Source organism: Castanea sativa, chromosome 5 (assembly GCF_040712315.1).
Source record: "Castanea sativa cultivar Marrone di Chiusa Pesio chromosome 5, ASM4071231v1".
Lineage (NCBI taxonomy): Eukaryota > Viridiplantae > Streptophyta > Magnoliopsida > Fagales > Fagaceae > Castanea > Castanea sativa.
Genome location: NC_134017.1, coordinates 58,274,821 through 58,302,737, shown reverse-complemented (window position 1 = coordinate 58,302,737; position 27,917 = coordinate 58,274,821). Strand labels below are relative to the sequence as shown.

At 37.7% G+C, this 27,917-nt stretch overlaps 2 protein-coding genes and 2 pseudogenes across 2 annotated transcripts; all 4 read left to right on the top strand.

Annotated features, from left to right (window-relative positions):
• Positions 1 to 4,566: 4,566 nt before the first annotated feature.
• On the top strand, positions 4,567 to 6,394 carry LOC142635508 (receptor-like protein kinase FERONIA; annotated as a pseudogene).
• A 9,011-nt stretch (positions 6,395 to 15,405) lies between these two features.
• LOC142636659 (receptor-like protein kinase FERONIA) lies at positions 15,406 to 17,040 on the top strand. The gene has a single exon (XM_075810934.1). It carries the CDS (start codon positions 15,631 to 15,633, stop codon positions 16,720 to 16,722), a length of 1,092 nt encoding a protein of 363 aa, XP_075667049.1. The 5' UTR covers positions 15,406 to 15,630; the 3' UTR covers positions 16,723 to 17,040.
• Positions 17,041 to 18,804: 1,764 nt separating this feature from the next.
• On the top strand, positions 18,805 to 23,651 carry LOC142636845 (putative disease resistance protein At1g50180; annotated as a pseudogene).
• Positions 23,652 to 24,610: 959 nt separating this feature from the next.
• Positions 24,611 to 25,804, top strand: LOC142635507 (receptor-like protein kinase FERONIA). The gene has a single exon (XM_075809651.1). It carries the CDS (start codon positions 24,611 to 24,613, stop codon positions 25,802 to 25,804), a length of 1,194 nt encoding a protein of 397 aa, XP_075665766.1.
• Positions 25,805 to 27,917: the final 2,113 nt, after the last annotated feature.

The following is a 27,917-nucleotide window of genomic DNA, read 5'->3' as shown; positions in this document are numbered from 1 at the left end:
TAATTATTCTAAAGTAGAATTTTTATCTCGTATAATATATATTTATATATATTTATTTATTTATTTATTTATGACATCAAACCTTAACAAGGAAGAGGATTCACTTGAACCACCTCTTGGACTAAATCATAGATATATCATATATGACCCCACCTATCAGAAGTCAGAACCATGTATTAACTATTAAGTAATTCAAGAAAATTCCAATTGAATTGAACCAACTCACTTCAAAATTCCAACAAAGTAAACTGCACCTTGGCCGGTGAAATAAAAAATAAATAAAAATAGAGAAAGAAAATGAAAGAGAAGAACAAAGAATGAATAGAAAAAAAACGTAATGCATGGTGTCATGAACACCTGTTTATATTTCGAAGTTATAAAAGCACTACATTGAATATGATCGATCATCTTCGAGTCAAAGCCGTCACTTTCCACTCCCATTATTGAATCTGATAATTCTCTCGTCGTCAAGCTCTAGGTGTACAGTACGACCGAAGCGTCAATGGAAGCTATTTCACAGTATATTTCTGTTAACGTATATTCAATATGGGATCTCTTGCCCAATCAGCATCAGAGAATGCACGGAGTACAAGAGGAAACTGAGCTGAGTAGAAAAGGCCATGGAAGAGAGTGCCCTTCAAGTATCGAAGAATGCGCAGAATATCAGCATAGTGAGTCGACCGTAGAGTAGACAAATACTGGCTGACCTGATGAACATCATAGGAAATGTCTGGACGAGTAACTATGAGATAGACTAGGCTGCCAACCAATCGTCTGTAAAGAGAAGGATTAGACAATGGTTTCCCCCCCGAGGGAGTCAGATGCGCATTAAGCTCAACTGGAGTGTCAACAGTCTTACTGTCAGTGAGTCCAGCACGAGACAAAAGGTCAGAGGCATACTTGGCTTGAGTAATATAAAGACCATCTGAGGAACGAGTGATTTCAAGACCCAAGAAATAACTAAGGTGTCCAAGATCTTTCATCTCAAACTGATGATTGAGAAAATCCTTGAGTTCTTGTATGCCACTAAGGTCATCACCAGTTATGATCATATCATCCACATAGAGGAGAAGTAAAATGGTGCCTTTATCAGTACGACGAAGAAATAAGGCAGCATCATAAGGACTGGCAGTGTAACCCAAGCGAAAGATGGTAGAACTAAATTTTGCAAACCAAGCTCGTGTAGCTTGTTTAAGACCATACAATGCACATCGAAGGCGGCAAACCTTGTTTGATTCAATGGAGAGACTTGGAGGAGGTTGCATGTAAACTTCTTCACTCAAATCCCCATTAAGGAATGCATTTTTAACATCCATTTGAAAAAGATCCCATTTGCTAGCAGCAGCAACAGCCAGGAGGGCACGAATAGATGAGATGCGAGCAACTGGAGCAAAGGTCTCTTCATAATCAATCCTATACTCCTGTGTAAAACTTTTTACAACAAGACGAGCATTATAACACTCAATGAACCCATCTGAGCGAGTCTTAATCTTGTAGATCCACTTAAAACCAACCACAGACTGTCTAGGAGGGAGAGTAACCAGGTCCCAAGTATGGTTTTTGGTTAATGCATCAAGTTCCTCTTTCATTGCAATCTGCCATAAAGGGTCAGTGGAGGCCTCACGATAAGTTTGAGGCTCGTGGAGTGTAGCAAGGGCAGTGTAACAATGATAATCAAGTAAATGTTTAGGAATTAATCTTACCCGGGTTGAGTGACGAGGTGGAATGTCTTGTGGAGGTGGAAGGTCTTGTGGAGGATCTTCAGGCGGAGCAGGAGCAGGGGACCCAGGCTCAAGTTGGGGTAGCTCGTCATCAACTTGCTCATCTTCGACCTGTCTAGAAGAAGCATAAAAAAGATCTGGAGGTTGAATAGAGAAGTCCAAAGGAGGATTAAGAGGATTTGGAGAAGGAACATGAGACGCTTCTGGAAAGACTTCGAGTACAGATGAGGTAGTTAGGGAAGAATGAAAATGACAGAGTTCAACAAACAAGTGGTGTTCCCAGAAGACAACATTATGAGAAACATGAAGACGATGAGAGACAGGATCATAACACCGATACCCCTTTTGTATTTCGCCATAACCAAGGAAACAGCAAAGTCTAGATCGAGGCTCAAGTTTGTTGTGCTCATGAGGCTGAAGAAGAATGAAACAAGCAGATCCAAAGGAGCGAAGATGATGATAGTCAAGGGGTGACCCAAAGAGGTGCTCATATGGAGTTTGATTATGGATGATAGTGCTTGGAATGCGGTTAATAGTGTGAACAGCATGAAGAGCAGCTTCACCTCAAAATGGGGGAGGAACTTTGGCAGAAAGAAGAAGAGCACGAATAGTGTCAAGAATATGAAGAAATTTTCATTCAGCTCGATCATTTTGCTGAGAGGTACCTGGACAGGTTAGATGATGTACAGTGCCATAGGAGTGTAATAAAGCTTGAAAAGCATATTAAGTATATTCAAGAGCATTATCAAAACGAAAAAGTTTGATTCGTTTGGAGAATTGGGTTTCAACCATTTTTGTAAAGTTACTATATATTGGAAAAATTTCAGAACGAGATTTCATAGGAAATATCCAACAGTAACGAGAATAATCATTGATAAAAACAACAAAATATCGAGATCCACCAATACTAGCAATAGGAAAAGGTCCCCAAACATCAGAATGAATTAACTTAAAAATACTATAAGAAATAGAATCACTATTATTAAAAGATAAAGCTGGCTGTTTTCCTAACTAGCATGAAGTATAATCAAAATTGTCTTTGGACACAGAACCTAACAGACCCTTAGAAGCTAACTGTTATACCCGAGAAGAGGGTGCATGACCAAGACGAGAGTGTCAAAGTGAGAGAGAGGGTAAGGAAGACACCGCAACAGCAGCAGCAGCAACAGATACCAGAGCAATAGGTGGAAGATGAAGATTATCTACGGGAAACATACGCCCAACTCTAGGGCCGGTCTAAAGCTCTTGACCCATCCTCAGATCCTGCACAATACACCCAGAATAGTAAAAAATAAGGCGATAACCTAGTTTAGCTAATTGTCCCACAGAACACAAATTATAGGATAGGTTAGGGACATGGTAGACCCTAGGAACAAAGAGGTTGGAGGTCGAAACAAAACCTAGACTATTCCCATGCATGGTGGAACCATCAGCTATGTGAATATTTGGGGGATGTGGTGCAGGGTCAAGTTTGGAGAATAAGGACGAGTGAGGTGTCATGTGATTGCAACAGGCAGAATCAAAAAGCCAAGTTTGAGACTTACCGGGTAAAACTGAGAGAGCAGTGGAAAGAGATACATTACCAGCCATACGAACAGCCTGAGCTATGATCTCCTGTAGTTCAGTGGGTGAGAGGTTGATAATGGATCCAGAAGACTGGGACTTAGCTGAAATGGGAGGCATTGGCGGAGTAGACTTAGTATTAGTAATTGCAGCAATAGATTTGTTGCGACGGTAACAAGTCTCAATAGTGTGGCCAGGATGCTTGCAATAGTTGCATAACTTTTTGTTGGTCTGTCTGCGACGATTGCTGGAGCAAGAAGGATCACCTGAGTGCTGAGGTTGCTCTATGGGTAGAGCAGAAGGAGTAAGGGCCAGAACATTAAACTTACCTTGGGCTTGAAGAGTTGCAAGGCGAGCTTCTTCTCTTACTAACTCGTTCACAGCAGTATCAAGAGAAGGAGAAGGACTACGATTAAGAAGCTAACCTCGAATGGGCTCATAGTCCTTGTGGAGTGACATCAGGAACTCATAGAGACGAAATTCATCTCTAACAGCAGCATATTGTTGAGCATCTTTTGAGCATGCCCAAGTTGGATCATAAAGGTCAATTTGGTCCCAAATGAAGCAAAGCTGATCATAGTAGTCATTGATGGACTGCCCCGGTTCTTGCCTAAGTTGATGCAATTCAACCACCAACTGATATTTCATGGATCTGTGAGTAGTAGAGTATCTTTTGGCCAACATATCCCATGCTGATTTCGCATCATCAAAGCTGCCCAGCAGATTGGAGATGGAGGGAATAGAAGTGTTTCGAATCCATGTGAGGATCATGTGATTGTGACTATCCCATTCAATCATGTGACTGAGGAAGACAGTATCTTCTTCACTTGCCCCATTCACAGGAATAGTGATTGCACCAGAACAATAATGCCAGAGCATGCGACCCTTAAGAAAACTGCGCATAGCTTGAGACCAAGATAAGAAATTCCTAGTCCCCTCCAATACAGTATTGATGGGGCGAGGAAGAAAAACATCATTTTTATCCATTTAGAGACACAATATGCAAAAACAGACTGCAAAAATGAAATCTACGTGAAAAACTGAGTAAGGAGAACCTGGGCTGCAAAAAGTCCACTATGGAAAAAGTCAACGATCAACGGTCAACGGTCAGAGATGACGTGTTGCTGACGTCAGCAGGTGACTGGATGTTGACGTCAGCTAGGGTTGACGTGGCATTGATGACGTCACAGATGACGTCAGCCTGGAAGGATGACGGCGCGTGTAGCGCGTGAGCTTCAGTGCAGGTTCTTTGGGCGACGCGTGGAGGCGCGTGCGGTCTCCGATGGCTGCGAGGCTTCCACGAACAGGTAGATCGGAGCAAGAAGATCTTCGTGGTACCTTCAGAAAGTTTATCGGAGCAAGATTCATGGTGGTGCCGGAAAAGGCAGTGGTCTTTGCAGTGTTCGAACTCCTCAACAACAGCTGCTACAAGTCCGGAACCCAAGGACGATGTCTGGAAGACTCGAAGGTTCAACGGCGAAAGGTTGTGGCAGTTGTTGTGACAGTGAAAGCAATTTTAAGAATGGAGTTACACCAATAAAGACAAAACTGCTAAGAAAAGGTCAGAGCAGTGGCTCTGATACCATGTTAAAAATACTGAATTCAATAGTATTGTATTTCTCACTGAAACAATATACATGAGTGCTTTTATATGGGAGGCATATGAGTGCTGTACAAGTAAATATGAGTGCAGTACAAGTAATCTAGTTAGGCCAAGCCCACAATACTGAATATACGTTAACAATTTCAAAGTTATTCAAGACGTCCGGGAAGAGAGCAAAACAATCTTTACTTCTTCCAGAGGGATTATGCCGGAGATTTTCACTCGCTGAGATCAAGATAGCTACCAATAACTTCGATGATGATTTAGTAATTGGTCATGGAGGTTTTGGCAAAATATATGAGGGATTTATTGATGACTGTACCATAAACGTCACAATAAAGCGTAAGAGTCCGACTTCACGACAGGGTTTCGAAGAGTTTGGGACCGAGATGCGGTTACTCTGCCAGCTACGCCACCCTAATCTCGTCAATCTCATTGGATATTGTATTGACGAATAGGAGATGATCCTAATCTTCGAGTTTATAGCAAATGGATCCCTCATGGAACACTTCCTCTACAGGGACCAAGATGATCCCCTCTCGTGGAAACGAAGGCTACAGATTTGCATTGGAGTGGCGCGTGGACTGCACTACCTTCACACTGGGGTGAAGCATACTATCATCCACCGTGACGTGAAGTTGAGCAACATTATGTTGGATGAGAAATTGGAGGCCAAGTTGACGGATGTCGACATGTCCAAGATGGGTCCCCCGAGTTTGTCAAAGGCCTTAATAAGGGTTGATTCTGAAGTGAAGGGTACTGTTGGATACCTGGATCCTGCTTATATTCGAACGGGGTAGCTGACCGATAAATCTGACGTCTACGGTTTGGTTGTGGAACTGTTTGAAGTACTCTGTACGAAAATAATAGTGAACATGAAATTAGAGAGCGAACAGCAGAGTCTGGCCGTCTGGGCTCCAAAATGTGTAGAAGATAGAACCATTGATCAGATGATTGATCCGTATCTGATAGGGAAGATAGCTCCAGAGTGTTTCAAGATATACGTGAACATTGCAGATTCTTGCGTCTGAGAAGACCATATGGAACGTCCCACAATTGGAGAAGTGGAGGCAGGCCTTGAACACGCACTGGAGCAACAAAAGCGTGCAAATGCTGCTTTGAGGAATGATGATTCAATATAATTTACCTATCCCATTGTAAATATAATTGTAGGGCTTCTATTCAGGGTTGATTCAAAGTCCATTTCAAGTTTAGGAGCAACCAAAAGAAGTGCAGATTGACTGAGAATGGGATGTTTGTCAGTGATATCATTGCCACGGTATGGAGGTCTTCATTTGGAGTGATTTTTTCTTTGAGTTTGGAAATGGGTCTGAATTTTGTTTTGTTAGATATGTTCAATTGTAGTTAGATACTTAGATCAAGTTTTCACGGTGATGGATGCTACACAGTATTCGTAGATTGATAATGTAGTTGACTTTCTTTGTATTTTGTAAGCTTGAATTAACTACCACAATAATCATAACGTTTTTGACTGTTTGTTGTATAACTTTATGACTTGGAAAAGGCCTCTTAAAGTCTTATTCACTTACTTTTCAACGGTTGCTTTTTCTGAAAATCTTGTTTCAAAGATAACGTATTCTCATTTCTCTGTTCTTTCATGGAAAAGTTGAGCCTTGAATTTCTCACAAGTTGCATTTAGGGTCCGTATGGATAGAACTTATTGCTAAAAATTGAAAACTGAAAACACTGTAGCAAAATAATTTTTAAATGTGTAAATAGTATCGTGGAACCTATTTTTAATATTTTTTTTCTAAATAAAGTACATGTGAGTCCTATGAACAGTGCATAAACAATGCTGAACAGTGCACTTTGTCGGTAAAATCTGAAACGTGAATAATGCAAGAGAAGAGAAAGTCAAATTTTATGGCTAAAAAAAAAAAGCTGAAAACGCAAACACATAGTCGTGGACGCCGATCCAAATAGATACTTAGATCAATTCCACATTTATGTTGCAAGAAAGGTAAAGTGGCCTTTGCACTACAAGAAACTTAACCTGTTTTTACCCTTTTTTTTTTCGAAGGTTCACTAAAGTTTGTCCAAACAAACACTAATGTGGCATACTTGGCTGACCCTAGACTTATTGAGGAGCTTTAAAATAAGTTAACACAACTCTTGAAATAAGTTTCTCACCATTGAAATAATTATTGGAAAATAGGGCGGGCACACCTGCAAGTTTTCACTCTTAAAATTTTTAAAGGTTTTACAAATAATCCCTTGAAACAAGATTGGAAAACAAAAGCCCGTTCAAACTTCTAAGATATCAAAGTATTTAGGCTCTTCCTTTCTTATATATTCTCTTTGATTTCTTTTTCATTTGATTGCTCTCTCTCTCTCTCCCTCTATAGCAACCGCTCTCTCTCTCTAGCAATCGCTCTCTCTAGAATTTTCTTTACAAAAATTTTGGTGTGCTAAGATGAATCAAAGTGTGCGGGAATCTTTGATCAGAGGAAGGAATATTCTGGCGAGGTCAGCGGCACTGACTGTAGTACTCTCTGTCACTTCCTTCGATGAATCTTCCAATGGTATTTAAAAAAAAAAATTTACTCATTATTCATTAAATTTGTATCTTGATTGAATATTGTGCATTGCTTTTGTTGTTGTCTTTGTCTTTATTGATTGAATTTGGCAATTAGGGTTTGGTTTTGGTGTGTGATTTAGGGTTCAATTTTGGTGATATAGGCTTTGGTGTTCGATTTATAAACTTCGCTCTGATAGCTGAATTTTTATAATTTAACAGCTTAACAAGCTATAGATGGAGTAATGTTGGTAAAAGTTGAGGACTACATAAAATGATCTAACTCTTTTTGCAATTCTATATTCAATTAATGCAAAATTATTGTTTGGAAATGATTACCAAGAAATTCCTTCATTTTCTTGTTGATTCAAGTGCGAAATTATTTTTTCATTTTGTTAGGTTTTCTTTTTATTCTAGAGTGATCAAGCATTGCACTCTGTCTCAGGTCTGTCCCTTCTCTATCTCTCTTTTTAATAATTTTTTGGTGTTGAATCAATATTTTTTAGTTAGATTCAGGTAGGTTTAATTTTTGGAGGTTTATTAGTGATGTTGTCATATTTCTTGAAGTGAAGAAGTTAATTCTTATAATTAATGTGTTCTTCTTGTTTTTGTTTTTGAGGCTGGATGATGAATTTTGCAAATTAAGTTTCTATTTTAGTGGTATTAGACTTTTTAGGTTTTATTATTATTATTTTTTTTTGTGATTGACTTGTTGTGGAGTTGTGATCACTGGCTACATTCTGTAATATTTAATTTCTGCAAGACACCTTATTTTTTGAAATTCAGTTTGTTTAGGGTGTCCCATAGTTTTTCGAGATGTAATTTTTCTTTCCTTTGATAAGATGTAAATTTGTAATGTATATGAAACCATGAACTGAGGTTTCTTTAGATGAATTGGTTGATGAGGTTTCTCCACATAAATTGACCATCTAGGTTTCATTGTTGAGATTGTGAAACTGGTCTACTTAACGCATTTTGTTAATGACTTCTTCAATGAATTTGAATTTGTGGTTGTTGTTACAATTACAGTTACTTATCAAAAAAAATTCATCCCAATTTGTGGTTGTTGTTACAATTTGACTTTGACATCTTTACTTGTTCTGTTTTGATTATTGTTACCTTACGTGATAGAAGTGAAGATAAAATTGTGATTATATTTGTCGTTGAGGTATATATCTCTCTGTTTCTTCCACCCACTATCAAATCTATCTCTTTGTTTTTGTTTGTTTTCTTTCATATCTTCCATTGGATTTTTCTAAACAAAATTTTAGAGAAAATTTTATTGGTGGACTGACATAATGTGCTTTGCGTCTTGATCATTTTGAAGTAATAATATTGAATTTTATATAACAATAAGCCCTGTCTTGTTTGTAGTTTTGAACACAATAAATATCATTTTCTAGATTATGTGCATCCCTTGCATTGGCTTGAATTAAGTTTGGCAATAATCTTTGTAAAAGGCAAGGTAAAGGCGTCACACATCTGTTTTCCTACATTGTCAACAATTTTTTTGTGTTTGGTCAGTCTTATTTATGACCAAGCTGTACCAAGCTCAAGTTCCATTGGTGCAGTGCATCAATTTGTGAATTTCAGAGCAACCAAAGAGGTCAAGAAAACCAAGATCCGCAAAGATTGCAAAGATCTAAAATGGGATGACAGATATTGATGGAGATACAATGGGACGGTGATCTCTGGTGCCTGGATGTGAATGGAAAGGGAAGAGCAGAGAAAATCAGTTCACAAAAGGTAAGGGAGAAAAAAGAAATAGATGAACAGAAAAGGGAAATATAAATAAATAAATAAATATTTTATGACCTAGAACCTTAACAAGGTAGGAGGGGTGAATTTTTTTTCCATTTAACTTTATTATTAGAAGAATTTTGTTAGTTGACAAGCTGGGAAAGAAAGTGGAAAACTAGCATCTCTAGTTTTTAAAACTCAAGTTCAATAGCAAATCGAGTTTTAAAAACTCGAGTTCCAGACTTTTGATTCAGTGACGTGGATAAAAATTCCGCGTGGAACTCGAGTCTTAGAGACTCGAGTTCTAGTGCGTACCGACCGTGCAAGGAGAGGAAGGGATCCACAGAGAAGAAGAAAAAAAGAAGAAGAAAACAAAAAAGAAGAAAACGGAGAAGAAGAAAAAAAGAAGAAGAGGAAGAAGACCTAAACAAAACTATCTGTAACCTCTCAAATTTCATTCAATTTTATCTCTCTTCCATAGCTTTTTCTTTCAAATCATTCACATCTTTATGAGTTGTGTGTAATTTGTTGAAATCGTTTGCTCGGTGATGGAGATCGTGAACTGTACCGTAGATTGACGATCGGGATGTGCTTGATGGAGACTGGGTTTGTGTGTGCCGTGGGTCTTCTTCTTTGCTGTGGATCTTTTTCTTCTTTCTTTCTTTCTCCTAGGTTTCCTTCTTTCTTCTTTCTATAATATGGGTTTTCTTCGTTTTCTGGGTTTGTAGTTCTTGCTTCTGTGTATTTTGAAATTGAGTGTAAAGGACTCAAGATCTAATTGGCATAAACGTGTCCAACTCAACAAGTGGGAAGCGAGTTTTTAAAACTCGAGTTTTATATGGAACTCGAGATGCTAGTTTGCAAATACCTTTCATACCCATGTTAACTTGCTATATTTTATCCTGGCCAAAATGGGAAATTAGCAATAATTTCCAAACAATATAATTAATAGTTACTATTTACAAACTATATTTTTTATTAACATCTCGAGCCTAAAATACTCGATTTTGGGATATAAATCGAGTTTTTGAGGGTCGATTTTTATGGTCTGATTCTGTTTGATGTGACATTTTTTTCACGTGGCGTACACTTGGAAATCGAGTCTCTAAGACTCGATTTATAAGTCAAAAAAAATTTAAGTGTAAGTCTCTATGTACAACAACCCGAACCATTCTACCCAAAAAGATATTGAATGATTTGCCCATTCTGTGCATCCAAGCCATCCCAAAAATGGCGAACCACCCGAACCATCCAAATCCACGGCGAGCAAAACCCAAATCCACGGCGGCAAATTTACGGCGAGCAAAACGTAGGTCACGGTGGCAAACCCAAAACTCCACAACCACAACGACACACCTGCCACCGATCTACTACTCACCCCCCCACGGCAATTGTCCAACCCAAATTCAACCCACCATGGCAACCTCCACAACAACAAACCCACCGCGCCGATCTGCTGCACCACAACCACTATGATCCACCACGCCTCAGACCCACTACGACCCAGATTCACAAACCACCACCCCGCCACCACCAGATCTGACTCACCCCTTAACCAGTAGATCGGTGAAGGTCAGAACCGAAACCCACGGTTCTGCTTCTTATAGCCTTGATCTTTGCTTCGTCTGCGTGGAGGTGCAACCTAGAGAAAGAGAGTGGGAGACGAGAGCAGGAAGCAAAACTCCACTTCCTCTAATCCAACCCAGCCACCGAGATGCGAGATCGAGAGTGGGAGACAAGAGCAAGAAGCAAAACTCCACTTCCTCTAATCCAACCCAGCCACCGAGATGCGAGATCTGGAGTGGGGAGATCCGAGACGCGAACTGAGTTCTCGCTGTTTTTGTTTCTGTTTCTAGTTTTTTTTTTTTTTTCCTCTCTCTATAGTTCTTCTCTAATGAGAAGCTGTAAAGTGGATGAGAAATTGAGAAGCTGTAAAGTTAAAAAGGGTTATAAATCGAGTCTTTGAGACTCGATTTCCAGGTAGGCGCCACGTGGAAAAAATGCCACATCAGATGGAATCAGACCAAAAAAATCGACCCTCAAAAACTTGATTTATAGGCCCAAAATCGAGTCTTTTAGACTTGAGATGCTAGTAAAAAATATAGTTTGTAATCAGTAACTACTAATTATATTGTTTGGAAATTATTGCTAATTTTCCATTTTGGCATTTTATCCTCTCACTGTGCTAGCCTCAAAATATCCCCTAGGAGGGGTCCCTTGAACCACCCCTTGGATTGAACCACAAAATATATAACCCCACCTACCAGGAGGCCAAAACCATGTATTATTTATTAAGTAATCCAAAAGAATTCCTAATGGGAATCGAGCCAACTCATTTTAAAATTCCAACAAGTAAACTGCACCTTGGCCGGTGAAATAATAAAAAAATAAAAATAGAGAACGAGAAGGAAAGAGAAGAACAAGAATGAATACAGGACGGAGCCAGAACGGAAGGTTTGGGGGGGTGGGGGGCAAAGTTTGGGCTTTAATTAATAAATATATATTTACATATATATATATATGTATATATATAATTGCAATATTTTAGTCATTATGGGAGAAAATTTAGGCTAGTTTTGATATTGAGAACCCAAAATGTGCAGTACCTGAACTTGGTTTGTGTTAAAATTAAAAATCTTTTTTTTTTTTGACTGTGAAGATAGAATTTATTGATTAAAGGGTTTGCAAAACACCCTCTGAGAGTATACAAGACCAAAATATTACAGGCCCACCCCATTTGACCAATGGGTTACGTATCCGTATGATAGTAAAAAAGAAACATTACAAACAATTGGCTGGTCACGTAGCTTTTTTCATTTGCTTGTCATGGTTCGGCCAGGTCTCTATTCCTGTAAGAGAGTTGACGCACCCTGAAGAATGTCCTTTGGTTGGGACTATTTTTCCTCAAAGCAGAACCTGTTCCTGGCGTTCCAAATGAGAAATTATTTTGTTTCTGCTCTGTTTCTTGTATATAAAAGCAGAGCTGCACTTTCCTTATTCATTCAATGAGAAATTATTTTCTCTCATCTTCATCTTGAAATTTATCTTCTCATATGAGATAGCAAACAACATATATATGGGGTGTTGTGAGGGCCTGATCATAACATAGCTTTGAGATTAATTTTTTTGGGCTAATTGAACATTAATATTAAATATACCTATACCTATAGAAATTTTTTTTCCCCAAAATCCAGGGGGGGCCATGGTCCCCCCTGGTCAAAGAGTAGCTCCGTCCCTGAATGAATAGAAAAAACGAAATGATAGATGAGCGGTGGTCAGGAAGGATAGAGGTAAGGATGTTTGATTGTTTAGGATGTAAAATTGGTTTATTAGAACCTTTTGAGCCTACTACTGAGTCAATCTCACAGTGGAAACTGGCATCAATCCGGACCCATAACTTTGGAAACTGGCTGAAATCAAAATGTGTAAACCACATTTCTAGAGACGGGGATGCTCTCCATTTCAAAGTTAGGAGAAACCAAAATGAGAGCATAGTGGCTGAGTCGTTTTTGTACTAAGTACTTTAGGAGCAGAACTTGGAGAAGTTATTACATGTTACCGGTGCATGTTTCTTCTCTCTCACAAGGGGTGGACCCCACACTTGTGGGGTCCACCCCCTTGTGAGAGAAAAGAAACATGCATCAGTAACATGGTGAATTTTTTCCAGAACTTGGATGTTTGTCACCGATATCACTACCACGGTATGGAGATCTTTATGGGAGGGTGTGCTCTTGTTTTGGGAAATGGATCCGATTTTAATTTTGTCAGATTTTTATGTCTGAAGTTTTCACGGTGATGGATGCTATTCATAGATTGATGTACATGACTTTGTTTGCATTTGTAAGCCGGAATTAACATTTACTATAGTCACATCATTCTCAACATTTTTTATTATTACTATTATTGTGTTTGGTCAGTCTTATTCACTTGCTTTCAAATTACTGTTTTTCTTGTTCCAAAGACCCACAGATTCTCTGTTTCTTCATGGAGAAGTTGAGCTCTACAATTTATCACAAGTTGCCTTCAGATCATTTCCACATTTATGCTGTAAGATAGATTAGGGGCCTTTTGTTTTTTGCAATGGTGATAGACCGATAGTCTTGAGTTGTATGGCATAAGTGTCCCTTTTTCTGCCCAAGAGCCCACTTTGACAGCACCAACACTATGTAATTGCCTTATGCTGCCAAATGCTTGAGATGGTCATAAATTGGTTCAGTATTTTACCATGGGATCCCTACTTGATCATTTGTCAAACTGCTCAAGGTATTTTACATTTATCAGTCAAATTGATTATTCATCAGTTTTCCAATGTCACCAACTGAACTACAGTGCTGGATGTCAACTAACCAAGCTGTACCAAGCTCAAGTACCATTAGTGCAGTGCACCGGTTTGTGAATTTCAAGAGCAACCAAAAAGGCCAAGAAAACCAAGATCAACAGAGATTGCAAAGATCTAAAATGGGATGACAGATATTGATGGAGATATGCAATATGACGGTGATCTCTAGTGACTGGATGTGAGTGGAGAGGAGAAAGCAGAGAAAATCGGTTCACAAAACTCAAAAGACAAGGGAGAAAAAAAGAAGATAAACATCAAAGAAAATGTGTGTATATATATTTTAGGCAAAAATGCAAAATGACCCTCTAACCCGAGTCTTTTGACTGAATATTGCAGAAAATCGAGTTTATTTGTGATATGGGTACTGTTCAAAGTTATTTGGAAAATTGAGGAAAGAGAGTGAATTTCATCAACGGTGTTGTTGAAATTCTAACAAAAAGTATGAGAGAGAAAAGTTTGAATTTCGGTAATCTCATTACCGAAATTCTTGTTGCCTAAAATTACTGTCCAGATGCCAGGTGAAGTGCCTAAAGGAGGAGTGGCTGAAAATTGTGGCAACCAAGTTGCCAAAAATGGGAGGAAAAAAAGAAAAAGTAAAAGAGAAAATTGTGACAACCAAGTTGCCGAAATCTTGGGGAGAAATTTAATATGCAAAAAAATAAATATATCAAAAAGAGTTGGAAGGGCATGAAATAATATTAGGGAAAAATGGCGATGAAAATAATCATAATAATATTCAAATTTCAAAAATATAATATAACAATTCTTGATTACATAAAAATATTAATCATTCTTATAGCTTACAAAACTTTACTACCAATATATATTTACAGTGGTTTATTTGTTTCTATGAAATTTTATTTTGCATAAGACAAATCCCTAGAGTGGTAAGAAAGGTTCATCTACGTTTGCTTTGATATGGTTTCAATGAAGCTATGAATGTTTAATGTAATGATTTGTTTATTCAGAAAAAAAAAAAGAAAAAAAAAAAGAAGATTTTTTTGCATATTCTCCCCAAGTTTTCAGCAACTTGGTTGCCATAATTCTTTCTCTCTTTTTCCTCCCATTTTGGGCAACTTGATTGCCACAATTCCTATTTTCTCTCTCTTCACTCCCCTACAATTTCGGCAACTTGGTTGCTACAATTGGTTTCCTTTCAACCACTTCACTTGGCTGGGCAGTGATTTCGGGCAGCAAGAATTTCGGTAATGAGATTACCGAAATTCAAACTTTTCTCTCTCATACTTTTTGTTAGAATTTCAGTAACATCGTTGCTGAAATTCACTCTCTTTCTCCAAGTTTCCAAATAACTTTGAATAGTACCCCTATTACAAATAAACTCGATTTTCTGCAATATTCAACCAAAAGACTCCCTCTAACCCTATATATATTTTATGACATTGAACCTGAACAAGGAAGAGGATTCCCTTGAACCACCACTTGGACTAGACTATAAATATATGAATTGTGCTACTCTAGCGTATGCTAGTGTTGCAAAAGAGAATAAGGGGATCACTATTTAGTTAATAGAATGTCTCTCTTTTTCTTTCTCATTGTATATCATGATTCTCAATTAATATAGTCTACTATCTTCTCCTCTAAAAAAAAAAAAAACTATTAAGTCAAGAGAATTTCTAATTGAATTGAACCAACTCATTTCAAAATTCAAACATGATGGTCGGAGAAATAAAGAAAAAAATAATAATAATAAACGACGAAAAGGAAAGAGAAAAACAAAGAATGAATAGAAAACTAGAATTGAAAAAATGGAATGATAGATGAGCGGCGGTCAAGAGATTAGGATGTTTGACTGTTTGGGAGGAAAAATTGTTTTATTAGACCTATTGAACCTACTATTGAATAGATATCATATGTGTTTTTTATATTTATTTTTTTAAATATCTCTTTCTGAACATAAACATCAATCCAGACCCATAACTTTGGAAACTGGCTGAAATCAATCTGTTCAATTTGGCAGTTTTTGTTGGTTTGCTTGGTGTCATGAACACCCGATTCTATTTCGAAGTTATAAAAGCACTACATTGAATCGAATCAATCATCTCCGGGTCAAAGCTGCCACTTTCTACTCCATTGAATCTGATAAGTCTCGTCGTCAAGCTCTTGGTGTATGACCGAAGCGTCAATGGAAGCTATTTCACAGTATATTTCAAAGTTATTCAGGACGTCCGGGAAGAGAGCAAAGCAATCTTCACTTCTTCCCGAGGGATTATGCCGGAGATTTTCACTCGCTGAGATCAAGATAGCTACCAATAACTTCGATGATGATTCAGTAATTGGTGAGGGAGCTCTTGGCAAAATATATAAGGGATTTATTAGTGACTGTACCGTAAGCGTTGCAATAAAGCGTCGTAATGGGATGTTAGGACCGGGTTTCAAAGAGTTTGGGACGGAGTTAGTGTTGCATGGCCAGCTACGCCACCCTAACCTCTTCAACCTAATCGGATATTGTACTGACGAACACGAGATGATCCTAGTTTATGAGTTCATAGAAGGTGGATCCCTCGGCAGACACCTCCTCCATCAGGACCAACATGATCCCCTCCCGTGGAAACGAAGACTACAGATTTGCATTGGAGTGGCGCGTGGACTGCACTACCTTCACACTGGAGTTAAGCATACTATAATCTACCGCGACGTAAAGTTGATGACCATTTTGTTGGGTGAGAACTGGGAGGCCAAGCTGGCAGATTTCGGCTTGTGCAAGAAGGGTCCCCCGAGTTTATCAAAGGCTTTAATTAGGATTGATTCTGTAGTGAAGGGTACTGTTGGATACCTGGATCCCGCTTATCTTCGAACGAGTCAGCTGACTGATAAAACTGACGTCTACTGTTTGGGTGTGGTACTGTTTGAAGTACTCTGTGCGAGAAGATCAGTGCACATGGAATCAGAGAGGGAACAGAGTATGGCCATCTGGGCTCCAACATGCGTAGAAGATGGGACCATTAATCAGATTATTGATCCGTATCTGATAGGGAAGATAGCTCCGGAGTGTTTCAAGATATTCGTGGACATTGCCACTTCTTGCCTGCGAGAAGACAATTTGGCACGTCCTGCGATTGGTGAAGTGGAGGTAGGCCTTGAGCACGCACTGGAGCTGCAAGATTATGCAGATACTGCGATGAGGAAGGATGGTGTGGATTCTGGTAGTGGTCGAAAATTCAATATACCTATCCCATTGTTAAATAAGATATACCTGTAAGTGCTTCTATGAGGAATCAGCCAACTTGTTCTTGGGCACCGCCATGCCAAACGGCTTAATGAACAAACAATTATCAAATTCACATTTGGATTGGGGTCTTCTCCACTTCAAAGTCTATTTTAAGGTTTTTTGTCAGTGATATTGCTGCCACAGCCGGTGTGGAGGTCTTCTTTTGGGTTTGGGAAATTGGTCTGATTTTAGTTTTGTTAGAAATTTATGTTCAATGGTAGTGGGATAAAGGTTTCACAGTAATGGATGCTACACAGTATTCATAGATTGATGTACATGACTTTGTTTGTATTTTGTAAGCCTGAATTAACAACCACAACAATCTCAACATTGTTGAATCTTTTTTTTTTTTTTTTTTTTGGTAAAACGTTATGACTTGGAGAAGGCCTGTAAAAGTCTTATTCATTTGCTTTCCAAATTTGAATGGTTGCTTCTTCTTTTTTTTCTTTCGTTTTTTTTTTTCTTTTTCTGAAAATCCTATTTCAAAGATACCGTCTTCTTTGTTCATCATGAAAAAGTTGAGCCTTGAATTTGTCACAATTTAGATCAATTCCACATTTATGCTGCAAGATAGGTTAGCCGTTAGCGGCCTACGTTTGTTGCAATGGTAGATCCGTAGATGGTTTTGAGTTGTAAGGCACAAGTGCCTTTTCCTCCCAAGATCTGACTTTGTTCAGACCAACACCCGGTAACAGCCTTTATGCTGCAGCTTAGAGCACTCACAACAGTGGTGGTATATTGGTATATTGATATTCTTTAACTCTTCAAACACCAAAAAGCATGCTCCAACAGTGGAGCTAAATCTATTTTTTTTTAGCTCTAATGAACAGTGCACATCTATAGATAGATGTGCACTGTTCATGAGAGCTAAACAAAAAAAATATTATTTTATTGTAGTTGGTGTTGTAAATTTTTTTGAGTTATGAGATATATTATTTTATTGTAGAAGATGTATTATTTTATTGTGATGTTTATATTATTTTATTGTGTTGAAAGCTAAAATAGATCCACTGCTGCAGCATGTGTGTAGATATGTATAGGTAAAATAGATAAAGTAACTTTTGGTAGAACTAAAAAGCTAATTTTTTAGCTCCACTGCTGTGGATGCTCTTACTTGAGCTTGGTCATAAATTGGTTCTCAATATTTACTATGGGGATCCCTGCTTGTTTATTCATCAAACTGCTCAAGGTCTTCTCCACTTTTCGGTCAAACTGATTTGCTCATGAAGTGCATTGAACGTTTTCTTTGTAAGAGTAGTCATTGGTGAATATGATGCTTCCAATATATATATATATATATATATCAAACCTCTCTTTCTTTAGGTTTTTCTTTAGGACTTAGTGTACAATATTGTATTCTTGTACCCCATTCATGCAAATGTGTGCAATTGTACACTACATGAAGAGTGAACGTAAATAACAGAGTAGAAGGCCAAACCTGAAATTCTGAAACTACGACAACGCCAACAGATAGAGCGCAAAAAACAGAAGCATGGAACAAGAGACAAAACATACTAGGAGATGTGCGGACAAAAATTGTTCTGTTCTTGGCTGGTTATCGCCGCAACACATGGGAGATCTTCCTCTGGACCTCCTCAACATTGCAGGCATTACTGGGATAGTCCATGTGCTGCACATGGTTTGCTCCCCTTCTTGTATTGTTTAAGGCATTGGTTAACAATCCAGTTAAAGAAAGTTATTATGAAAAAAAAAAAAAAGCAATTAATATTTTGACAATTTTTTCATTTATCATAAAAGTGATATCAAAACTTTCTTAAAATTAATCGTTAACCAATGCCCTAAGGGCACTCGATACAATACAAACTCTATTCCTAAATTAATTGGTTTGAAAAGAGGATTTGCATATATACAGGGTTGTTGTCGGTGCTATAAATTAATTGGTTTGAATGGAGGAATTTCTGGCAGCAGATTTGAGGTCGTTGTCAAGTGCTCTAATTAATTTATTGTAGGAGGCATTCCTGGTGGCAGCATATATGGGGTCGTTGGTATGTGCTCTAATTAGTTTATTAGAGCTGAGTAACTGTTTTAATTAATTTGCACAAGCAACACAAATCTTCAACAATTATAATATGTGATTTGCTTGGTTATTTTACAAGAATAGTAAAAAGAAATGAAAGCCAATATTACAAACTAAAATGAAAAACTGGTGGAGCAAAGTTAAGAGAAATTTGCTTTGATATTTGCTTCTTGTTCTGGTGAGGGGAGGAGGAGGAGGCGCACAGCATGGCCGAGTCTGTAGTTTTCAATGCGGTGGGAAGGCTAGGCAACCTTCTGATTGAAGAAGCGACATATTTAAAAGGGGTGAGCCAACAAGTCAAGCAAACGCAAATCGAATTAGAGCGGATGCAGTGTTTCTTAAAAGATGCAGATAAAAGGCAAAACGAAGATGAGAGTGTTCGAATTTGGGTTTCACAGATTCGGGAAGCTGCCTATGAAGTTGAGGATGTCATTGAAACTTTTGCCCTTGAAATCGCTTTGAAGAATAGAGACAGCACATTCAAGAAACATGTTCCTATTTTCAACACCAGAAAGCTTTACAAAGTAGGCTCCAAGATTGAGGACATTAAAACAAGAATCTCTGATCTTACTAGAAGTTTACAAACTTATGGTGTGACTTCTATAAAAGAAGTGGGCTCGAGTTCAGTTCTGAGCAGGCAAAGACAATTGAGATGGTCATATTCCCATATTGTTGAAGAGTATATTGTGGGGTTGGATGAAGATATAAAAGAGGTGGTTGCACAGTTGGTAAATGAAGATAAGCACTGTCAAGTTGTGTCTATTTGTGGGATGGGTGGTCTTGGAAAGACCACTCTAGCTAAGAAAGTCTACCATCACAGTGAGGTCAGGCGTAATTTTGATGGTTTTGCTTGGGCTTATATATCCCAGCAATGCAAAACAAGAGATGTTTGGGAAGGGATATTCATCAAACTTACCTCTCCAACCAAAGACGAGAGGGATCAAATTTTGAAAATGAGAGATGAAGAGCTGGCAAAGAAGCTTAATCAAGTTCAGAAAGAGAAGAGATGTTTGGTGATCCTGGATGATATTTGGAGCAAAGAGGCTTGGGATATACTAAGTCCAGGCTTCCCATTAGGACAGAAAAGCAGCAGCAAAATTTTACTAACAACTCGCAATAGAGAAGTAGCCTTGCATATAGATCCAAGTTTTTTTCTACATGAGCCTGGCTGTTTAAACGAAGAACAGAGTTGGGAGCTGTTTCAGAAGAAGGCATTTCACAGAAACGATCCAGGTATATTCTCATCCTACCACTTTTTATTGTATGCATATGTACAACTACATACACACACTACAAACTGAGGAAATCTCATTCATGTCTACAACATCTTATCATCTGATTCATCACATGAATGTTTTAATTAATAGTAGGTTTTATTGTAGTTATTATTTAATCAAAGCTATTAAAAGCTGAGAAACGCGAATGGTTTCTTTTCGAAGAGGGCTTCAAAAACTATTGAAAGCTATGAGGTGCTTAGGTGCAAACTGTTTCAATCTCAATTAATGAAAAGAAGATTATGCATTCAAATTCATTCAGTCATGCTTATCACGAGTGATGCCTGATTGAGAAGTAGCACGTTAGTTTGTCTTTTTTTGCTAAAAAGAACTAGAATGATTTTATTGGGCTTCTGAAAGATAGAGGGAAAAGCTATCATCTTAAACCAAAGGACGAAGTTCTTTTTAATCTGGTGAGGTTATTGTAGTTTCTCATAACAGAATACGTAATTTCCAAGTTAGAATTCAAGAGATAGCCATTTGAAGATTAAAATTCAGTTGAAAATGTAGTCTTTGTCTTGAAAATAAGTTTTATAATTATCAAATCTTGTTATGTATGTCTTGTAATTTGAGTTTGTATTATGAGTTGTATATTTAACTGTTGGTGGTTGTGTCTCTAGAAGGCTTGAATGTTGTTACCTCGGATATCCTTTGAGAAGTCGCATTTCTTGAATTTTGTCCCACCAATTTGAAGATATCTACACAACCTTGTTGCTACTAGATTCTCCCATTGAGTCTCGGGCACATCTTTATAATCAAAGAATTTATTAGTGGCACTTGTAGTAATTCTATATATATGGTAGAGCTGTGCATTCTAAATTAAGCATTTGTACTAATTCTATGTTGAGTATTGTCATTTGGTTAAGCACTGGTCCCATTTATTTCTTTTCCTTGTTCTGCCTCTAATTTTCTAATTCTCTCTTTCCACCCCTTCCATCCGCATCACTTTTCCTTTCAATAAAAAAGATAAACTTCGAATACTTGAAAATGTAATAATTTCTAATTTAGTTCCTTTGAACATGCAGAATTCAAAATATTTGAAGATATGGAGAAGTTGGGGAGGGAAATGGTGGCAAGGTGTGCTGGTTTACCATTGGCAATTATTGTGCTTGGAGGACTTTTGGCAACAAAAGAAACATTGGATGAGTGGGATATTGTGCATCGAAATATAAAAATACACCTAGGCAGGGGCCGCGGTGAAGGACAACAATCAAGAGTTCACGAGGTGTTGGCTTTGAGTTACTTTGAATTGCCTTACCAATTGAAACCATGCTTCCTTTATCTGAGCCATTTTCCAGAGGACTTCGATATACCAACAAAGAAACTGGTTCAACTATGGGTGGCAGAAGGCTTTGTGCCGCTAAAGTATGAACTAGAGGGAGACGAAATGTTAGAAGATTATGCAGAACGCTACTTGGTTGACTTGATAAATGGATGCATGGTTCAAGTGGGTGTAATTGGGTCAAATGGAAGGATTAAATCCTGTCGTCTCCATGATCTTATGAGAGACCTATGCTTGTCAAAGGCAAAGCAGGAAAATTTCCTCCACATACTGAGTCCTTGGAGTGGAAATGAGACAACTGATTCATCAACTGGTAGTATTCGAAGACTTGCCATATTTTCTGATAAACTTCTCACAAATGATTATTACAAAGAGAATCCTCAAATCAGGTCCCTTATATACTTCAATAAAAATAGCTTGCAAGTCAAATCAGTTTTTAAGTACTCAAAATTTCTTAGAGTTTTGGATCTGGAAGGAATCCAATCATTGGATGGACAATTACCAGAGCAAATAGGAAGCTTGATTCATTTGAGGTTCTTAATCTTGAAGAAAACTTGTATACGAGAATTGCCTTCCTCCATAGTCAATCTAGTGTGTTTAGAGACCCTAAATTTGGAAACCATTGAAGAACTGAGTTGGGAATCAACTGTACTCATACCGACAGTGATATGGAAGATGAAAAGGTTGAGACATCTATATCTTCCAAAGTGGTGTAACTATTTAACTGATGATAAGTTGTAACTAGCAAATCTGAGCAATTTGCAGACACTAGTAAACTTCCCCACCAACAAATGTGATGTAAGAGATCTTCTTAGTTTGACAAATCTTAGAAAATTGGTACTAAACGACCCAAGAGACTTTCAAGAGTTCGGGGAAATCTTCAATCCCCCTATCAAAAAATTAAATAGCCTTCGATCCTTGTCCATGAAGACTGAATTGCTTTCATTCCCTGATAAGGTAGTAGATGTAGGACAAGTAGTACAAGGCTGTCCTCGTCTTCATAAGCTGCACATAGAAGGGCGGATAAACAAGCTACCAAATCACCAAGAATTTTCTCCATACCTTGCCAAGTTAACTTTGTGGGGATCTAGACTTGTGGAAGATCCAATGCCAATACTCGAGAAGCTACCTTACTTGAGGGTCCTAAGAGGATGGGAAGCCTTCATTGGGAAGCAAATGGTTTGCTCTGAGAAAGGTTTTCCTCAACTCAAATCTTTACTCCTACGAGGCTTGCCTAATTTACAGGAGTGGACAGTGGAGGCAGGTGCAATGCCTAGTCTTTGCCGTTTAGAGATTACAGATTGCAACAAGTTGGTGACAGTTCCACAAGGATTGAAGTTTGTCAGCACGCTAAAGGAACTGGAGATACGATGGATGCCAAGAGCATTCAAACATAGGCTTGAAGAAGAAGGAGATGATTTCTACAAAGTCGAACATGTGCCTTCCATTATTTTTCTAAACTGAGCTTAGAATACGAGGAAGGGCGATTAACGTTAAAACAAACTTCAGGTTTGTATAAACTTACTATTTAAATTCTTTAGCTACTTCACTGCAACCTTTGTTTTTGCTATAAAGAAGATTGAGAGAGATAAATAAATATCATAGATCCCAATCCTAAATGACAATATTTTGTCAAAATACATAGTATCTAATAAAAACATATTGAGAGGTACAATGTCAAAAGTTTTAGACTATTGTTACTCATTAACACAAATGCAAATCACATCACTCATAATGGTTACAAAATATCGCCAATTTCATGTGTAGGTACGTTAATGGGAGCAACTACAAAATAGTAAGGTGAAAGAATAACTTGGTGCCTAGATAATTATTTGAAGAGCAGCGAAGAGTTATGGGGGCACTGGAAAGAGAATATTGACTCAATGCTTGATTTAATTTATTGTCGTTCATTGGTTGGTTGACTGCATATACGTAGTCTATGTATATTTCAGTTCGTTTCATTTATAAGTTGTAGGCTTGTTGCTTGATGCAGACTTGTAGTCAGTTTGGATTTCTATCGAGTATGGATGGACAAGTTTTGATTTTGCTGGTTTGCTCTTGTAACCATTTTTAGCTCTTGATGAATTAAAACTTTCATGGACATAAAAAATCCAATTTTACAATCAATACAATTTATTTTTCTCAAACACACAGTTCCAACGACATTAAAAAAAATCATCATACAAAAATAATCCATTCAAAACAAATTAACCATCTATCCTAGCACCCAATTTTCTTTAGATAGAACCCATAAGAGTAGGGCTGTCCAACCCAAACCTAGAATTGAGAAATCGGTCTGACTCGGAACCAACTGAACCAAACCCTGTAGTGTAGCGGTCATTGGAGGGTCTATGTTAAGAACACTTTATATTGGTAGGTTTCACTGTCTGAGACCCAATTGGCCAATACGAAAGAAAACCCTGTTGTTCTCCTCCTCCTATCCTTGCCATGACTCATGTTCTTTGACATATGCCACCAATTTTCACAAATATGGCAAGATCCCTCCCCTCCCAACCAAACAAACCCACCCAAAATCCTGGAAAAATCGCTAAATAGTCTTAATTTTTAAACTGTGTAGCCAAACAGCTCTCTTTTCAAAACCAATGTCGAGTTCTAATATTTTGCTACATAATTTGAAAATTGTGTTGTTGAGCTACATAATTTAAAAATTAAGGCTATTTAGCTATTTTTGCCAAAAATCCCTCCTCTTTTCCATTCCCCAAAATCACCGCAACTAAGTATTGCCTTAGTTCATTGAGTTCTCTCTATATATGTAGAAGAGTTCTATGTTTACACCCTCCAATCAAATACTATCACGTCAGATTTGCTTAAAAGTGAGGACAAAGCCTAAAACACCCTATTATAATCCCATAGTTCACATTCAAATTTGATATATAAAAAATAAAAAATAAAGAAAAGAAGTCCAAAAAATTATTCAACTAGAAAAACAGCTGTAGCTGAGACATCGTCAACAATAGGGAGAAGCATAGACCATACTGAATATTTATCCTGTTGAATTTTATGTCTTCGTTGTTACGGTATATACCAGAGCCACCTACCCACCCTTATCTGCAAAACAACCCCCCCCCCCCCAACAAAAAAAAAAAACTCCACTTGTTTGTCTATATTTTTCAGAGGGAATCCAAAACAGATCCTAGAAAAATCCCCCTACTTGTTTGTCTATTTTTGAAGAGGTCTAAAACAGATCCTTTCGGTCATCGCCTGAGCAGCAAGCCGCTACTTTGCACTGATCATTGTTATACTATACGACCGAAGTGTGAACTAATGGAAGGTATTTCGAAGTTATTAAGGACGTCAGGGAAGAGAAGGTTAGACAAAACAAGACAATCTTATTCAGTTCTTCCTGATGGACTATGCCGTCGATTTTCACTAGCTGATATCAACACAGCTACCAGTAACTTCGATGATGATTTAGTAATTGGTGAGGGAAGTTATGGGAAAGTATACAAGGGGTTTATCGATCACCCTACTACGACAAGCGTTGCAATAAAGCGTGTGGATATCAAGTCAAGGCAGATTTTTGACGAGTTAAGGACCGAGTTGTTGTTGCTTTGCCAGCTACACCACCCTAATCTCGTCCCTCTCATCGGATATTGTCTCGATGATCAACAGGTGATCCTAGTCTATGAGTTCATACCAAATGGAACCCTCTCGAAATACCTCCATTTCCAGGAGCATGATTGCGATCCCTTGTCGTGGAAACAAAGACTCCAGATTTGCATTGGAGTGGCACGTGCATTACACTATCTGCACTCTGGGGTGAAGCATAGTATCATCCACCGTAACGTGAAGACAAGCAACATTCTGTTGGACGAGAAATTGGAGCCCAAGTTGATAAATTTCGGGGATTACAAGATGGGTCCTCCGAGTCTGTCAAAGGACTTACCTAGGATGGTGTTTGAGGTGGTGGGTACTATAGGATACTTGGATCCTGAGTATGCCATGCACTGGGAGCTGACCGATAAATCTGATGTCTACTCTTTTGGTGTGGTAATGTTTAGAGTACTCTGTGCCAGAAGTGCAGTGAGACGTGAATTAGAGACAGATGAGGCGCATCTAGCTACCTGGGCCCGAAAATGCATACAAGAAGGGACCATTTATCAGATCATTGATCCGTATCTGAAGGGTAAGATAGCTCCAGAGTGTTTCAAGATATACATGGACATTGCCAATTCTTGTGTGCGAAATAAGGGAAAGGATCGTCCCACAATTACTGAAGTGGAGGTAGTACTTGAACATGCACTGGAGCTACAAGAGAGCGCAGATGCTGCTAGAGAGGATGTGGATCCTAGTGGTGGTGATCAATACAAGTATCCCATTGTTGAATATACCTGCATTGCTTCTCCGCCTGAATTTGAGGGATCACCTGAATCTGAGAGATCTATTTCAGATTCTGATAGCACCACATCAGCTGAATTGTCCTTGGATGCCGCCATAGAAAGCCCAAACGGCCAATGATTAAGTTCGTAACAAAAATAAGAGTCCAGTGGCTGCGTTTTGCACTGCCTTGTGGACAGAACAGGGCTGCTGATTAGTGATATCATTGCCACGGTGTGGAGTTTTGTTAGAGGGTATGCTTTGCTCTTGTTTTGGGAAATGGATCTGATTTTAGCTTTGTTAGACTTTTATGTTGAATTGTAGTTTGAAGTTTTCATACAAGACTTTGTATTTTGTAAGCCAGAATTAACAACCACAACAATCTCATCTCAACATTGCAAATACTGTTTTTTTGTAAATAGTCATAAGATAACTTGGAGAAGGTTGATTAGTCTTATTCACTTGCTTTCAAATTAGTTTTTTCTTTGTTAAAGAGTAAAATTCTTGTTTCAAAGACACTGTATTCTCTAGTTAATTTCCTGAGCCCTTGAATTTATCACAAATTGCCTTTAGATCATTTCCACATTATGCTGCAAGATAGATTAGGGGCCTTTTGTTTGTTGCAATGGTCTTGACCATAGTTTTAAAAAGGGATACGGTCAAAGAACCAAATTATGGACTGATTACTGGTTTAATTAATAATTTTTAAATTATATAAATAAATAAGTTTTCTTATACACTAATAAACTAATAGTAATAAATATGTTTACTTAAAAAATATATATCTTTTTAAAGAATTTATGTATGTTTTTTAGCAGTTTACATCTTACATTTACAAAATAAAAATACCAAAATGTAAAAAACAGAAAGAGTACTAAACATTAATAGATTAATGCTACAAAATAATCATCCTACTGGATAATCCATAAAACTAACATTACAAAATAATCACCCTTAACATAATAAACTTTCAATAGAACCAAATAAATGTGTTCATTGCATCCAAAATAACAAATAAGTTTCAAACAAAGAACTATTAAGTTTTAGAATTCATTGGATATCAACACAAGTCTCATTTGTTATAAAGATATTTGAAATTAGTGTCATCATGTGATCCAAATGCTCCACCACCGCCATCATCATTATCCTCATCCTCATCATCTTCATCTTCATCTTCATCTTCATTAGGATGATTTCTATCTTTAAATCTAAGAGTATCATCTTAACACCAAATGATCCCAAATCAATGTCATCATCCTCAAAAAAGAAGAAGATGAAATCATCCTCAATCATGTCATTGTTCATATCTTTACAAATTCCAAAACCAATGAAGAACAGTAAATAAAAGTACGATTCTAATAATCATTTCTTATAATAGTCTAATTAAAGTATGCAACTAGGCAAAGAATTCACAGAATTTCTTATAAACTAACCTCCTTGTGCATAGCTAGAAGACCTTTCTTCAATTGGATAAGCTCCTTCTTCGTATAATGTATTCTCTAACTCCACATAATCAAGAAGTGGAGGTTCCTCTTCTTCCACTATCCAAAATTCTGTTTTATCGATACTTGCATAATCAATAGGATCAAAATTGAATTTCTTACTTTTGACGCTATACTGTAAAATGAACATTTGAATAATTCAAACCAACCAACTATTGCAATAAAAGAAACTAAGAGTAGTATTTGAATAATTGAACAAGATCTATATACCTATCTTTCAACCGGTAGGTATAATGAAGATACAAAAGATCATTAAGTTGTTGATGCTCCAATCTATTTTTCCTTTTGGTATGTACTTATTAAAAAACACTCCAATTCTACTCACATCCTGAAGAGGCAGATGTTTGGCTAAGGATCCGAAATCACAAACTTTTGTAGAGCGCAAGACCCAAACAACTTCCACCACTCATCTAAGTTTCATATACTACACAAAACAAATATACAATCGTTATACAGAGAAAATACTCTTCAAAACATAATTTCATATTATTATTAGCTAAAGTAAACAATATCTTACTTGGCTGAGATGTCTTGGCTGATTCTAGTGCAAGTTGGGTTCCAAAGATTTGCTCATGCTCTCGCAATAGCTTTAATTCCTCCACCAACTTGAGTCGACCGTTGGAAACTTTTGATTCAATAACATCTGTCACAGCAGATTAAGTCTCTAGGCTCTTATTAAGAGTGGATGGATCATATTGGAATGTGGGATTCAACCAATAAGTTGTAGCATGAATATTTCTTGTCCTTGAAAT

What these genes read in the sequence shown, in the direction of transcription:
- LOC142636659 (XM_075810934.1), top strand. Translation starts at nt 15,631, where the DNA reads ATGACCGAAGCGTCAATGGAAGCTATTTCACAGTATATTTCAAAGTTA.
- LOC142635507 (XM_075809651.1), top strand. Translation starts at nt 24,611, where the DNA reads ATGGAAGGTATTTCGAAGTTATTAAGGACGTCAGGGAAGAGAAGGTTA.